General features: G+C 40.3%; 3 protein-coding genes across 3 annotated transcripts in view; 2 read left to right on the top strand and 1 right to left on the bottom strand.

Moving 5' to 3' along the window:
• Positions 1–3,272, top strand: part of CTNNAL1 (catenin (cadherin-associated protein), alpha-like 1) — a 91,997-nt gene extending 88,725 nt beyond the window's left edge. Inside the window, 4 exon segments of the mRNA XM_012638525.1 lie at positions 1,776–1,832; positions 1,974–2,087; positions 2,797–2,880; positions 3,011–3,272. Of these exon segments, the coding sequence (XP_012493979.1) occupies positions 1,776–1,832; positions 1,974–2,087; positions 2,797–2,880; positions 3,011–3,076 (321 nt within the window). The 3' untranslated portion in view covers positions 3,077–3,272.
• A 2,403-nt stretch (positions 3,273–5,675) lies between these two features.
• On the bottom strand, positions 5,676–11,528 carry FAM206A (family with sequence similarity 206, member A). Its single transcript, XM_012638533.1, has 6 exons — positions 11,399–11,528; positions 10,263–10,314; positions 9,143–9,272; positions 6,503–6,579; positions 6,351–6,420; positions 5,676–6,259 (listed from the first exon to the last, which is right to left on the bottom strand). Exons 1-6 carry the CDS (start codon positions 11,475–11,477, stop codon positions 6,122–6,124), a joined length of 546 nt encoding a protein of 181 aa, XP_012493987.1. The 5' UTR covers positions 11,478–11,528; the 3' UTR covers positions 5,676–6,121.
• A 497-nt stretch (positions 11,529–12,025) lies between these two features.
• The window catches only part of IKBKAP (inhibitor of kappa light polypeptide gene enhancer in B-cells, kinase complex-associated protein), a 111,808-nt gene continuing 109,354 nt past the window's right edge, over positions 12,026–14,479 (top strand). The window contains exon 1 of the mRNA XM_012638524.1: positions 12,026–12,079. The gene's annotated coding sequence lies outside the window, so the exon portion shown is untranslated. The remainder of the gene's footprint in view (positions 12,080–14,479) is intronic.

Here is a 14,479-nt window from a genome sequence, read left to right as displayed (position 1 = left end):
CTTGAGCCCAGAAGTCTGAGGTTGCAATGAGCTATGCACTCTAGCCTGGGCAACAGAGAGAGACTCTGTCTCAAAAAAAAAAAAATCTAACAGGTTAGAGTTACAAGAAAAATAAAAAACAATACAGTATAACAACTATTTACTTAGCATTTACATTGTATTAGGTATTGTAAATAATCTAAAGATGATTAATGTATATAGGAAGATGTGCGTAGGTTATATGCAAATACTACACCATTTTATATAAGGGACTTGAGCATCCGCAGATTTTAGTATCCTTGGGAAGGTACTAGAACAAATCCCCTGCGGATACCGAGGGATGACTATACAAGACTGGTGTCAGGATGGTTCAGGATTGGAGAGAGAGTCTTGGGAGTTATCAGCTTTAAGGTCATTTTAAAAAACACTATGACACTCTGAGAGAGACATGGATCTTGCCCCCAAGGGGTTTGCAGGCTAGAAGGAAAGAGAAAATTTGCAGACTAGAAAGTGATAATATGGAATGATAGGAACACATGGGGAAGTGGATTATTCAGCTTGGTTAGAATCTAGATGTAAAGCTTATTGGTTTTCCTTTTAAAGCAGCGGTCCGCAGCCTTTTTGGCACCAGGGACCGGTTTCATGGAAGACAATTTTTCCACAGATGGGGTGAGGGTACGTGAGGGGGCAGGGCTCAGGCAGTGATGAGAGCGATGGGGAGCAGCTGTAAATATGCTTGCGTGCTCACTTGCTCGCTTGCCTGCTGCTCTCCTTCTGCTGTGCCCCCACTTCCTAAATTTCTTGGAAGACAGTTTTTCCACGTGGTGGGGGTGGTGGGGCAGCTTTGCAGCCCCGTCTCCAACAGGCCACGGACCATCTGCGGCCTGGGAGTTAGGGACCGCAGTTTTAAAAGATAGCAAAAGATGCAAAGGACAATTTAACCTTGAGACCATTTTATCCAATGATAGCAACGTATTAAGCCTGCTGAAAAGAGAGGGTAAAAGTTAACCCTGGAATTATTGCCTTTTCCTTCCTCATATTGTGTATCTAATTTATTACCATGACCTGTTATTTTTCTTCACAATTCACTCTCAGATTTGCCCTGTTCTCTTTCTTATTACTGCTGCCACCTCAAGCTAAATCTTTCTTCCTTTACTCCCCTGGTATCTCTCACTCTAAAATATTCTCCATACTATTTTAATCTAATATCTTAAATATTCCTATCTTACCTGTCCAACCTTATTCTTCACTATTCTCCATAATCCTGTTTGCATCACTAAATTGTAAAATGCATGGTACCTGTGATTAGTCAAAACTAATCTGAAAAACAACAAAACCCAACCATCTGAATTGGTCCTTTCAAATGGCTGGTTATGGAATGTGTACGGGTGACAAATTTTATCTTGCTTAGATAGAAGCAGGAAAGTTCTAAACCTTTTGACCTCATGCTCCAAGATTTATCATCCTTTTATAATTGGGAATATTATGAGATGAGCTTTGAATCCCTGCAGAAATCCAGATATTTGTGTAGCTGAGTATCATGGGTCTATGTGATCCTCCAGAATAACTGGAGGTCTCCACGAGTTGATTCTGTATCTGGTCTGTGAAAACTTTTGAAAACAATTAAACCCGTATGTTTTCCTGGGTACAACAAAAACTTCAGGAGTTCCACAACAGATACTTTATGTCTAGGTTTTAGTTTTTAAATTCTATATAAGAATTTTTAATGAGTATATTTCTTACTCACTATCCATAAGACATCAATCTAAAATGGTGATGTTTTCCCTTCCTACCAGGTTTTTGCTGCAGAGGGTTTAAAGCTTACTTCAAGTGTACAAGCTTTTTCAAAACAGGTAACGTGTATACTGGCCTGGTGCTGGTGGTGATGTCATGTATACCCACTTTGGGGGTATATTATTAAGGTATAAAGGTATTTAAGTTGTAGAAGATGGAGTTTTGTTGGGGTTGTTTTAACTTTCTAAATTACATTTCAGCTGAAAGATGATGACAAGCTTATGCTTCTCTTGGAAATAAACAAGCTAATTCCTCTATGCCACCAGCTTCAGACAATAACTAAGACATCTTTGCAGAATAAAGCATTTCTAAAGGTAAAAGAGAGGCAGGGTTATTCAGGTAAACACTTGAGAAACTTTCACGCTTTTATCAGGTTAGCTCCAGCCTCTTTTTCTTTAACTGAAGTTATTATTACCCATAGAAGGACAATATATTTCCATTTTTCATGGATTGTCTGCAAGACTCATTAAATTTTTAAAATTTTTTTAACAACGAATTCTTGTCCAAAAGAATCATTTATTATCTGCTATTATAAATGACCCCAGGGAGCAGCAGGTTCACCAAATAGATTAGCTTTTTGGACAGGAGCACATTGAGAAGCTACCCTTAAATCCCGAGTCTTTACCTAACTAGGGCGCAAATGCCTCTGAATCTGGGTTCCCATAATTTGTCTCAGGGAATATGGCCTTATGCCCACAAAACAGAGTGTAAGGAATTGCAAAGGAAGGGATTCACTGCCACTATTTGGATTGTTTTGAAAGCCCTCAAACAGCCTGAAGTAGAACGGTTGATATTCCACCTATTCTTCCTGAAGTTTTGTGAAACAGGCATGAGACCTGGGCAGTAACCCCTGCACCTGTGTTCTGGGCCCTCAAGGCAGCACATGTACCCTAATCTATATACCTTTCAGGATCCCTTAGATTTCCATGGTGGAGAAATTTTATAATTTTAAAATTAAATAAATAACTTTTTTTTTTAAATACTACTTTTAGAATATGATTTGCATGCTCTCTGTCACTGTAGGTTGACAAGTGTATTATAAAGACAAGATCCATCATGGCTCTCTTGGTCCAACTTCTTTCGCTTTGCTATAAACTGTTAAAGAAGGTGAGATAGCTTTTCTATTTTAAACTCACTTTTTTTTTTATTAAAGGAAAATGCAAAAGAAAATAATTACTGCTTGATTTTGCACTTTTTTTCAGAGTAAGCAGAAACTAATTGTCTTAACTTTTTCCAGCTTCCTGTGGAAAATAACAGATGGGTCTCAGTTACAAATAAAGACACCATAGACGGTAAAACTTGAGAAGATTTTGGGGTCGGATCTCTGGAACATCATGTAGCATTGCTAACATTTTTAAAAAGCAAATGATCCTTTATCATTTCAGAAATTCAAAAATTTATAAAGAAAACAATACTGAAATTTTGCTTTATTTTCTGATCATGAAACCTCTTGTGAAGCTTTTTGACAACTAATAAATGTCATAATAGTTGCTAATTGCAGTGATTTTTAAAATGGAATGTTGCACTAATGTTCTTTAAAAGTCAAACCAAATATTCCAACTGTCTTAATGACAGTTTAATCCAAAGAAGATACCTTGAATATGTACTCACCTTTGGCATATTTGACCTTAACTCTTTTCTTTATTTAAGCCTATCATCTAGGACACTAATTTCGGCAGAAAATGTACAGAAGTCTGGGTGAACTCCTTAAACCTGTGGATTCTTCTTCAATCTTTCTGTTCACCAAGTATGACAAGGGCACCTCTGATGTTCCCTCTGTCACAGATCATCCATGCTAGTAGCAACTTTGTTCTCTAACAAGCATTTCACACAGCAAGGGTTATTGGTTGTGTTGTATGTGTTCCTTCCCTACTCCCAACAGCAGAGTAATGGAATTCCACAGAAACCTGGAACAACTCCTGGAGGATATAAGATGGCTATCTTTTGGTTCTAGTTCTAGCATAGCTGCCCAGTCTGCCCTGAATATTAGCTGGAATTCTAAGCCTATCTTACTGGCTTAAAAAATTTTGAACTATCCTTCTCAGTATTGATTGAGGGAATGGAAGATCAAAAAGAGAACGATGCAATGAACCAAGCAGCTGTTTAAATTCTGAATAATCATGCATTTTATATATGTGGCTTTGAAATGTTCATTATAAAAAAATAAACATCTTTAGTCTTTTTAATTTTAGGCTTAAAGCTTTTCTTGTTTTTGTGGGTTCGGGTTTTAGTCAAAGGATCTGGTTTATAGGTTTTCTCCCCATGCTATAGTGCAGTTAAAGTTGTTTTGGACTACTTTCATAGTGTTTGTATCCTAATGCTCTGACATTCATTTTGAAATCTGACAGGACATGTCAGTTGCTAAATGGCAGTAGATATGTAAGCTTGTCTGATGATCTTTTTCTGGGTCAGCCACTCACAATCAACATTCACAAAAGGTCTTGAAGAACCACAGTACTACCAATTGCCTAGTCAATCTATTATTGAAGAAAACTTTTACCATAGTCCTCAGGGAGAAAATGGGATGCACTCAGCTTGGTTAATGACCCTTATAAAATACTTCTTTAAACAGTCAAAATGATCAAGCATGGTTTTTATTCTCTGAAACCAAAAGTCTTTTAAATTACAATAGAAATAGTAATCCCTGCATGATATGAATTGTAAAAAAAAAAAATTACAATAGAAATGGGAGAATGATGTGTGAGGTAATATTATATGTAAAACATACATATCTTTATGAAGTCTTCAAGAATCATTGTCCCACTTGAAGTGGGGATCTGCTGGTTTGTGCTTGTTTTCAGCTCATAGCACCATCACTGGAGGTGTTTATAGACTTACTACCTGTATCCCATCTGTTGGGTCTATTTAGGGGCTAGTCATGTTGGCACTCAGGTTACAAGGTGTTTTTCTTGTGAACCAAAATTGATATTTATTTACTAAATTCCCTCTTATATCCCTGAAAAGAGATTATTCTTTTATGAAAGTGCAAACTTATGACTTTAACAGTACAGAATACAGAACCAAAGGGATTTATACATCAAGTGATTTCTTCTGTATAAAAATGTGTTTTATTTAAAAACAGGGATATTTAAATGTATTATGTGTTACAGCCCTTAATGAAAAACAAGTTTTAAAGTCCTTTTATCTAAAATTCAGTGTAAATAGGTATCCAATCTTAAACCATAGATTCATTGTCATTGCTTTTTTTTTAGTTTAAATGATGTGAAAGCCTTTGTTGTGTTCAAAGGCATCTGTGCCTTTGAATGACATACTCTTAGCAACTTCTTTGCTGATTACCTTGTAATTAGAGTGTGTGCAACTGAGTGACTACAATGTATGTATTGCAAGAATTAGCTTATCATTGCATTTATAATACTTTCATTTGCTAGGAAAGCCTTTGATTTTTCACAGCCTTTTCATGTCCATCATTTAAGAAGTCAGTGTTACAGTTCCATTTTTTTTTCAGAGAGGAAGGCCATCCCATAGGCATAAGGAGAGAGGGTACACTTTACACTCTTGCCTCTTCCCTACAACCTAAAGGGAGAGGAGTTGAGGTAGTAGGGGCAGGACTAGACTTTTTGGTAGTGTCACACTAACACAGATTGGGTAAGAAAGGCCAGTTAGATTTTTTTCAACTTTAAACTGATAAAAATTGAGGCAAAACAATCACCATACCACAACAAACAAAAGTATATCAAAATGTAGTACAGTTATCCCTTGGTATACACAGGGGGTAAATCAGTTCCAGGGCCTTCCGTGTATACCCATATCAGTGCTCATTCAAGTCCTGCAGTCAGCCCTGTGGAATCTGAGCATAGGAAAAGTTGGCCTGCTCTTTATGTGGGTTTCACAGCCTATGAATACTATATTTATATTTTTAATCTGCATTGGATTAAAAAAAATCGACATATAGGTGGACTCATTTAGTTCAAACCCATATTATTCAAGGGTCAACTGTATTTACTTCCAGGTTATAGGATGATTGGGTCAATTACTTTTACTTGGCTACTTAAAACTTTTCTGTATTTTATAAATTTTCCTCAAAGAGCTTTTTTTGCTTTTAATCAGAAAAACATCCCATGCTTGGTAGTTGTTAGAGAGAAGCAAGGGAAGCACAGAGTGAGTACATGGACAGGGCAGATCTGAGAGGCTTGAAGACAAATGAGAATCAAGGCTCATTAAGCAAGACAAAGAGGGAAAACCAGGTTAAGTGAAGGATTAGGCCTCCCTTGTGGGTAGCTGGGTGTGAAGTATGCTTTACATACACTGGGGCTTCTCATTTAGCGCACTGATGGTTTGGGCCAGGTAAGGATAAGAATCTGCTTTGCTTTTTATTCCATCTCAATCCTCATGATGTAGTTGTAGTGGCATTAATACGTTTCACTACAATTTCTTCATACTGTTTTTGTGTCAGTAACCCTTCTGTTATGCTTTTACTTTCTTCAAATTTGGGTAACACAACTGCAATGTAGCCTTCAGTGGATGGCTGGAAAGGAAACAGAATATTTAGTATTGTCAAATGATAAAAATAATTTCATAAAAGATATGTGGATGGGATCATACTTTTTCTTTTTTACCTTTTCTTGAAGAATAGATGGCTTATGGAGAATGTTCTCATTCACTTCCATCAGCCGTCCTCTAACACAACTATTAAAAAAAAAAGAATTATTTTTAAGAAAAATACTACTTCCCTTGTTTCTCCTAAATTGGTAGCTAAAAAGTTACTCACCTAGATATGGTATATTCTTCTCCATCTGAGCAGTAAATCTTACACAGAGGTGCAAGTTCTGTTAGAAACTGTGCCCCCTGTGTAATGAAAGGGAATAAATTACTAATTGATGTACATTTCCACTTTTCTTTGAGAGGCAGCCCTCAGTGTATTAATAGGATATATTCCTGGAACTAGTGGTTTAAATAAAAATGACATAAGTAAATAAAAGCCATTTATTCCAACACATATATAATAAGTGCCTACTATGTGCCAGGTACCGTCATAGACTCTAGGGGAAAAAAACCTAAGACACATGTGATAATAGGTAATTTAGTTACAGACTAATTATTTATATTAAATATATATACATATATATTTTAAGCAAGGCTCATCACTTCAGAACAGACTAATAATATATTTTATCAACTGTAAATGAGAAAGCTACATATAGAGAACTATAAAGATTTCAAAAATGTAGGAAAATTCATCAACAAGCAATAATATAAATTCAACATGACTATGACAGCAATATTTTTTCTTTTTTTCACTCACTCACTCACTCACTGACCCACTCTCTCCTATGACAGCAATATTGTACAAAGCTAGTTTCATTAACATTCCTATGTTATTTTTATATTAGAACTTACTAAAGGAACTCCTTTACCAGGGTCAATCACTAAGACTTTGAAGAAGAAATATTTTCCTAATTTAGAAAAAATATACTTTGAGGAAAATTTGGAAAATACAATAAAGTTTTAAGTCACAAAATAATTTGCCCATTATCCTATAAGCCATTAGTCCATACTACATTTTGACATATATCTGTTTGAATGTTAATTGTTGCTTCATGTACTCCACTAGATGGATGTACCTAGGAAGGTTCTGACAAATATCTACAGGAGCCAATGCAGGGATGTTTCATGTGTTGCCTTTTTTTTTTTTTTTTTTTGAGACAGGGTCTTCCTTTGTTACTGGGGCTAGAGTGCAGTGGTGTGATCATAGCTCACTGCAACCCGACTCCAGGGCTCAAGCCATCCTCCTGCCTCAGCTTGTTAGGTAGCTGGCATGCCACCATGCCTGGCTAATTTTTCTATTTTTTGTAGAGACAGGATCTCACTATGTTGCTCAGGCTGGTGTGTTGCCCTCTTTTTTCCAGGAATTTTTCCTGTAGTGAATAAGTACTTGAGGTTTAGATGCTATTATTTATGATCTCTTAATTTACCACTCAAAACATTATTAGATGACATTTAGATATTATTACATTGGCTTCACTACTCTGTACGTGGGTACTTCATTTCAAAATACCAGAGTCATTGTGACTCCTCACTTTTGGAAGGAGAGATAGGGATTCATCCCGGAGGCTTATTTATAACTGGGTCTGTGTCAAAAGAGCAGAAGTATTTTCACCACTTTTATCACCTTCCTTGGGAGAATAAATAATGAGCAGTTCTCGGATCCAATCAAAACTTATCTGTAGTGGATTCAATATTCAGGTCCCTCTCTGTTCTTCATTAGTAACAACAGTGTTACTATTTTGGACAGAGATTTATCACAGGAATCTCACAAGCATTAACTGTTGTAATTGGTAGACTTTATCTTTTAAGAAAGGTGCATGCTTTTCTAAGCTCATTTGTTTCTTGAGTGAGGAAAATAATTATAAGGCATGTTATTAGGAGACTTCAGGCCTACAAAGGGGAGTTCAAATAAGGGTCTCCTAGAACAGTGAGAGCAATTAGCAGAACCTCTTAACTTATGAACTCAATATTGAGTATGAACTCAATAAAGGACCTAAATCATCCACAGAAACTTTCATAACCAGTGGGGTTGTCAGGACACTTTAATATGTCACTAAATTGTCCTTGGTGTGATTCTGTCTTTTAATAAAATGTCAGTCTTACCTAGAGTTATAGAGGGAGGGCAGAGACAACATTTTGTGTAAATGAGCATTATGTGGAGTACAGGGTGTGGGTAGATATACATTAGATTGGCAATGCTTTACAAATGGAAAAATTGTAAGGAGCAAATACTATATACTTTCTCATATTGATGTTTTTTTCCTACTCTCTCAGGATATTTTTTTTCTGTTTAATTTGTATGCCAAGCTGGGCATGGTGGTGCATGCCTGGAGTCCTAACTATGTGGAGGCTGAGACAGGAGGATCACGTGGGCCCAGGAGTTCAAGGCTGCAGTGAGCTATGATTGTGCCACTGTACTCCAGCCTAGGGTGACAGAGTAAGACCCTGTCTCTAAATAAAAAAAAAAATTTATATGTGAAAATATATGGTAAAGAAAAGTTGTTCACCTAAATTTTATAGAACTTGAGATACTGGTTTAATAAAAGTAGACGGGACAACATATGTTGTTATATTGGTATTACAGTTGTCCTTTCAAAGGCCTGCCTTCCCCCTTCTCCACCCTGGGCATAACAGGGATGGTGGTACAGAACCTAAATAAGCAAATACTGTGCCTCCTAAAGACATACCTCATTTCTTTGGTCTGAGAATTTTTTTAGGGATAAACTATACTTAAAATCAGCACCTCAAACTGTTAGAGAAGTATGCTGAGCATATATTACTGAATTCTGAGAATGACAGTAATTCTATCATGACTATGAATATAGAGGATGAAGTAGATAATCACATAATTACAGGAACATACCCGCTTAAATTTCCCAGAGACCTTGTTCTGAAGTCTGCTACAGTTGGTACTGATCTGATAGGAAATGCTTTTAATTGTTTTTCCACTTTGAAGAACTGGATGAGACCCTGCCAATGTGATGACACATATTCTACAAGGAGAAAAAATTTATTCTGTGTTATTGCTTGATATAATTCTTCCTCCTATAACACAGTACTTCTACTGGCACAAGAATGTACGCACTGATATTTGTTTAGTTAAACTATTACCTTCCCCTTTTTCCTTTGGCTCCTATTGGAGCATAACTGTAGAATGGAGAATGGAATAATAAAAGAGGAGAAACAGTACCAAATTTCCTTCCCAGGAAAGGGAAGAGTACCAGAGGTCTTTAGATAGGTAGCACTTGGAGTAGAAGAGAGAGAAGTAAGGCATGCCTGGGTATGTCCCTCTGTGGGCTCTGGCAGTCAGTGGGTAGGCAGTAGGAAGTAGTTGACTAACGGGGTGGTCCTCCATTTGGAATTTTGGGTAACCAAGTTTATTTGTTCAAAGTAGCACTGGAAGACTCATTCTTGCCAGCCAAACTCCTATAATATCATTTCAGGCAGGGTGTGGTGGCTCACATCTGTAATTCCAGTAGTTTGGGAGGCTGAGGCAGGAGGATCGCTTGAGGCCAGGAGTTCAAGATCAGCCTGGGCAACATAGCAAGACCCTGTCTCTACAAAATACAGAAAACTTAGCCAGGCATGATGGAGCGCGCCTGTAGTCCCAGCTACACAGGAGGCTGAGGCAGGAGGATCACCTGAACCCAGGGGTTTGGTTTGACGTTGCAGTGAACTATGATGATGCCAGGGCACTCTAGCTAGGCTGACAGAGCAAGACTGTCTCAAAAAAAAAAAAACATTAAAAAAGGAATTCAGGTATTCCAGTTCCCCAAGGACACTCTTGTTGTTACATGATGGGGAAGAAAAAAAAAAAAAAAAACACACACACAAAAAAATTTCAACATAGTATAAAATAATTTCATGAAATGTTCACTTAATGAACATTTGTTCAATCCAAGACCATACTAGGGTGAACTAAAATGTCACAGAAAAAAAGAAAAAAAAATTTTTTGATAATTTAAAATTCCCAATTTACTTACCGGTTAGAGTGCTGTAGTATACAGTGGTCCTCACAGGGTTTTCCTTTGACATCTAGAAGAATAAATGAGGCTGTTCGTTGCTGAATCAATATTAACTTCCACTATGTGGTACATTCTTTGGTTCATAGAGACAGTTAATTATGAACATTGGACACTTACATACTCATCACTGGTATACCTTCATTACTCAAAAAGATATACCTAAAGGCTTTTTACAAAGTATTTAGAGAGACCTGGCCCAGACAGAATCATTTATTCAATGTTAAGGTCATTAACTCTTTGCTCCATCTTTATCCTCACTGCAAAATGAGTACAGCCATTATTTCTATTATTAATAGAAAAATGTGATTAGCACTGCATTCTTTATGATATAGTAGTATACTTTTTGTTGATGGTTTCCAGGACTGTCCTGATGGTTAGCACAGAAAGTTCCGAATTCCAGGAAACCCCTCCGTCCTGGGTGAACCAGGAAAGTTGGTCACCCTAAATTTGGCCAACAGAAAATATGCTACCATATTTTTTTAAACAAGTATGCCCATTATCACTGGATGAAAGGAAGAAAGTAGGGTTAGAGGACAGACCCCCATGATGGTACCGCCACTGGTATTTACTGGAACCGCAAAACAGTACAACAGGAATACCTACGTCTAAGTAGTAAATGAATACTGGCGGCTTCTCCTTAAGTAAAACAGTTCTACTTTCCGTTTCTAACCTAACCCGCCCTCTTCTCCATCATTGCTGCCTCTATCTTAGTTTCGATCTGATCATTTAATAATTTTATGTATCGCTACTCCCTGTAGGATTGATCCCTCAAATTCCTCCAGGCACTCAAGGACTGTTGTAGTCCCGACCCCCGCCTACCTCGGGGCCTCAGTTTAGACTAACGTTCTCGGGAGCACCACACACTCGAGCGCGCACAGCACTCGCCAGCCCCTGAACGCGCCCTGCTGTATTTCAGGCCTCCAAGACTTTGCAAATACTACTCCCTCGGCCTAGAAGGGAACGCAGAGGTCCAGTTTTTCCTTCCGTGGGGAGGAAGCGCCGGGGAGAGCATGGGTGGCTATGATCTGTCACCACAGTATCCACAGCATCAAGCCAATGCGGCTGACTAGAGAGCGACATCATTCCGCACTTACCCGCTTTGTACCAGCGAGTGAAGTAACGATCCACGAGCGACGGCACCACCGGCTCCGCGGCTTCAGGCTCGGTAGCCATGGCGACCTCCGGCGCCGCCACCCCAGCCCTCCCGGACCTAAGCGCCTCCTCCCGGACCTAAGCGCTTCCTCCCGGTAGGAAGTGGCTGGGGGTGTCCTTCCGGCGCGCGGCTTGCGTCTTGCGCACGCACGCTGCTCCCTGCCCCGCAGCTCCGCCTACAGCTGCCAATCACTGGGGTCCCACGTCAAAGCAGGGATCAAATACAACGGGTAGGCAGGAGGGCGGAGGGACAGGGGGTGGTGGCCGGCGCAGCTCCTCCACTTCTGCCTTGCTAGTCCTTCAGAGAAGGCTGGCCCCCGCAAGCAGCTAGGAAACGCCCCCTGTATAGCCACGCCCCCGCCTCGTGACGACACTCCCGCGCCGCTGGGCTAGTGTGTGGTTCGCTTCTGCGTTCCTCAGCAGTGCCTCAGCCGCACCTCGGCTTTGGCCCTCCGGGGTCGCGCGGGTCTACCCTCCCGAGGCCTAGTGCGCGCCTTGAGAGTGCAGGAGCCGCCGACAGCGAGACGCGTACGCAATCCGGGGCGAGCTCTGGGAAGCCGGCCGCGCGTGGCAGGGGAGGCAGGGGCGGACCGCTATTTGGGGGTCCTCCGAGCGCGGCGCAGGTGAGCGGTCAGGCGATCCGGGCACGGGACTGGGCCCTGTCCCCCCAGGGGTGTTCTGGTGTAGGAGACCCCGAGGCATCTCTGCCTGCTGCGGTCCGAGGAGTGGAGTGCGGCGTGCAGCACCTCTTTCCTAGAGCCTTACATTCTCTTTTCTGCGGTCTTGCCACCTGCTCCATCCGGGGGCGCGGCAGCCCGGAGTTAACGTGTTGCTCCTCCAGCTGCACCTAACCCAGCCTCCGTATTCCTTGCAGAGGGTGAATAATACCACTGAAATCGAATGAATTATTCCACGGTGGAAGGCGACGGTTAATGGAGGTTCGGGTGCTGTGTTGTGGGTCTCTTCTCTCATCTGCGACTTTTTCGTGGAGCTGGTGTTCCCTGTGCTTATCCATCTAATGTGGTGTTATATGTGGCTTTCCCTCCCGTTAACTGTGATTTCCGTGGAGGCAGTGACTGAATAATCTCTTATCTTCAGATCCTAGCACTTAGCAAGCGCTCAATCGGTGTTTCATGTAGGCCACGAAACGGATGGTAGGATAAGGTAACTACGTAAAGGATTCAACTGTATATTGACAGCCACAGTTCAGTGAAAAAAAGTGAGCAAAAAGGAGGCAAAGACAGTTTTCAGCTTGGGGACAGAGTAGAAATGCCATATCCCCAAATAGGGCACAGTCATTTAGTGGAAGAATACTGAGTTCTTCGTTTTCCAGGTTGCATTTGATGAGCTTGTGAGAGATGCTTATGATAACATCAGGAGGTTGAAAATGTGGGCTTAGTGTTCACTTTGGGCTAATTAAGTCAGGGCTAGACATTTCAATCTAATTGGTGTATTAGTGATTTGCTTGATACATGTAGTCATGGGCATGATGATTAGCCAAGAGTAGATAGTTGAAGTGGCAAGGGAAGAAAATAGAGGAGTTGTCAGAAAACTAGGAGAGGATTCAGGATTGACCTGTGGTGTAGAGTGATCTCTAGCACATTTAAGGTCTGGGAAAAGTTGAATCAGTGGAGAGAGGGGAGTTAGAAATTGCAGATGTCAAAGAAAGAGTATTAATAGGCCTGAGAGAGTCTAGAGGATATTCCTTTCCTAACCTTGAAAGGAGTGGGGACATACAAGGCTTCCTCTGAGGAGATAAGGGAACAAGGATGATTGGTGTGAAAATTCAGAGAAGTTGGTTTTGAGGCTAAGGTGATAGGAATGGGAAGTAGATGACTGAGCTCCCCTTGGCGATGAACTTGGTAATATTGAAAGCTCGGTGATTTGAGAACTCAGGTTGGTTGCTGTATTTGTCAGTTAGGGTCCAGTCGGAAAAGTAGAAACCATACAGTATTCCAGCAGAGAGGATTTAACATAAAGAATTGGTTAAATAGCTATTAGAGAAACAAAAAGTAAAAACAGTGAAGTGGCATAGAAGGTAAACTGAAGGAAGCAGTTACAACACTTAGCTAGGGCTGAGGGTCAAAACAAGGGAAGATGTTGGGATTATCAAGACCTAAATCTTGGAGAAGAGGCACTGTGAAGCCTGACTCAGACTTCTGGTGTTGATGTCTCAGGAATTCAGAGGATGAGACCCGAGGAGCTGGATTTCAGCTGTCCAGTGGGGCCCCTGCCTGAGTGGTGCTGGTACCTCTGGCTGGGGGGCGGGGGGTGAGGCCGGTCCTGGGAGTGCTAGATATTGGCCTGTTGCTAGGGTGACAGGAACAGCAAGAAAACAGGGAAAAGTGAGTCCTCTACTTTTGCCTTTACCCTCCCTCCCACTTGCTTATCTTGAGGTCCATGGATCCCAGGGCTCCACAGACTTGGATAAACAGAATCCAAGTTCACAGGGAGGGATGTGGAGACATGATGATCTGATCAGGGCAACAGTAACAGCATGATTATTACTAGATAAACCAATGTGAAAAACAGCTAGGAAATTCTGCACAGCTGGCTCCTGTTTCTGTCCTCGCTTCTTGCTAATCTATCCCTTGCTTACTCCCCCTAGCCAGTTGTGCCGGGTATTCTCTCATCTCATATTTACCTATCCTTTCAGATTTATGTCAGTGGGCATTTTTATGATGTTTAAAAATGAAAGATATAATTTTTATATGCTTTGAAAAACCCAAGCTGTATATATAGAATCAGATTTAACTTAAAAACCTGCATGATATGATACAGGTTCCAACAATTCCTGGAAGTTCTTGAATGTAAATGTCACCCAACACTTACTGAAACCATTGTCTGCCTTGATTCTCTTCCTTCCTTCCACCATATATGATCTTGCCTTCCTGTTAACTCACATTATATGTTGTAGGATTCCTATTACAATTCACATTATCTGCTGTGGACTATAAGGATTGATTCATCTTTATTCTTTCAATGTCATGTATATGAAATGCCAAGATGAGAGAATTCACCTC

This window comes from Propithecus coquereli, unplaced genomic scaffold (genome assembly GCF_000956105.1).
Source record: "Propithecus coquereli isolate 6110/MARCELLA unplaced genomic scaffold, Pcoq_1.0 Scaffold130, whole genome shotgun sequence".
NCBI classification, from domain to species: Eukaryota; Metazoa; Chordata; class Mammalia; order Primates; family Indriidae; genus Propithecus; species Propithecus coquereli.
Note: the sequence above shows the minus strand (reverse complement) of the source record. Positions and strands in the feature narration are given on the sequence as shown.

Coding starts and splice junctions, on each gene's coding strand:
- FAM206A (XM_012638533.1), bottom strand. CDS start 11,477: ATGGCTACCGAGCCTGAAGCCGCGGAGCCGGTGGTGCCGTCGCTCGTG. Junction 9,273..10,262: donor ATACTACAGCACTCTAACCG/GTAAGTAAATTG, acceptor TTCTCCTTGTAG/AATATGTGTCATCACATTGG. Junction 6,260..6,350: donor CATCTATTCTTCAAGAAAAG/GTAAAAAAGAAA, acceptor TTTCCTTTCCAG/CCATCCACTGAAGGCTACAT.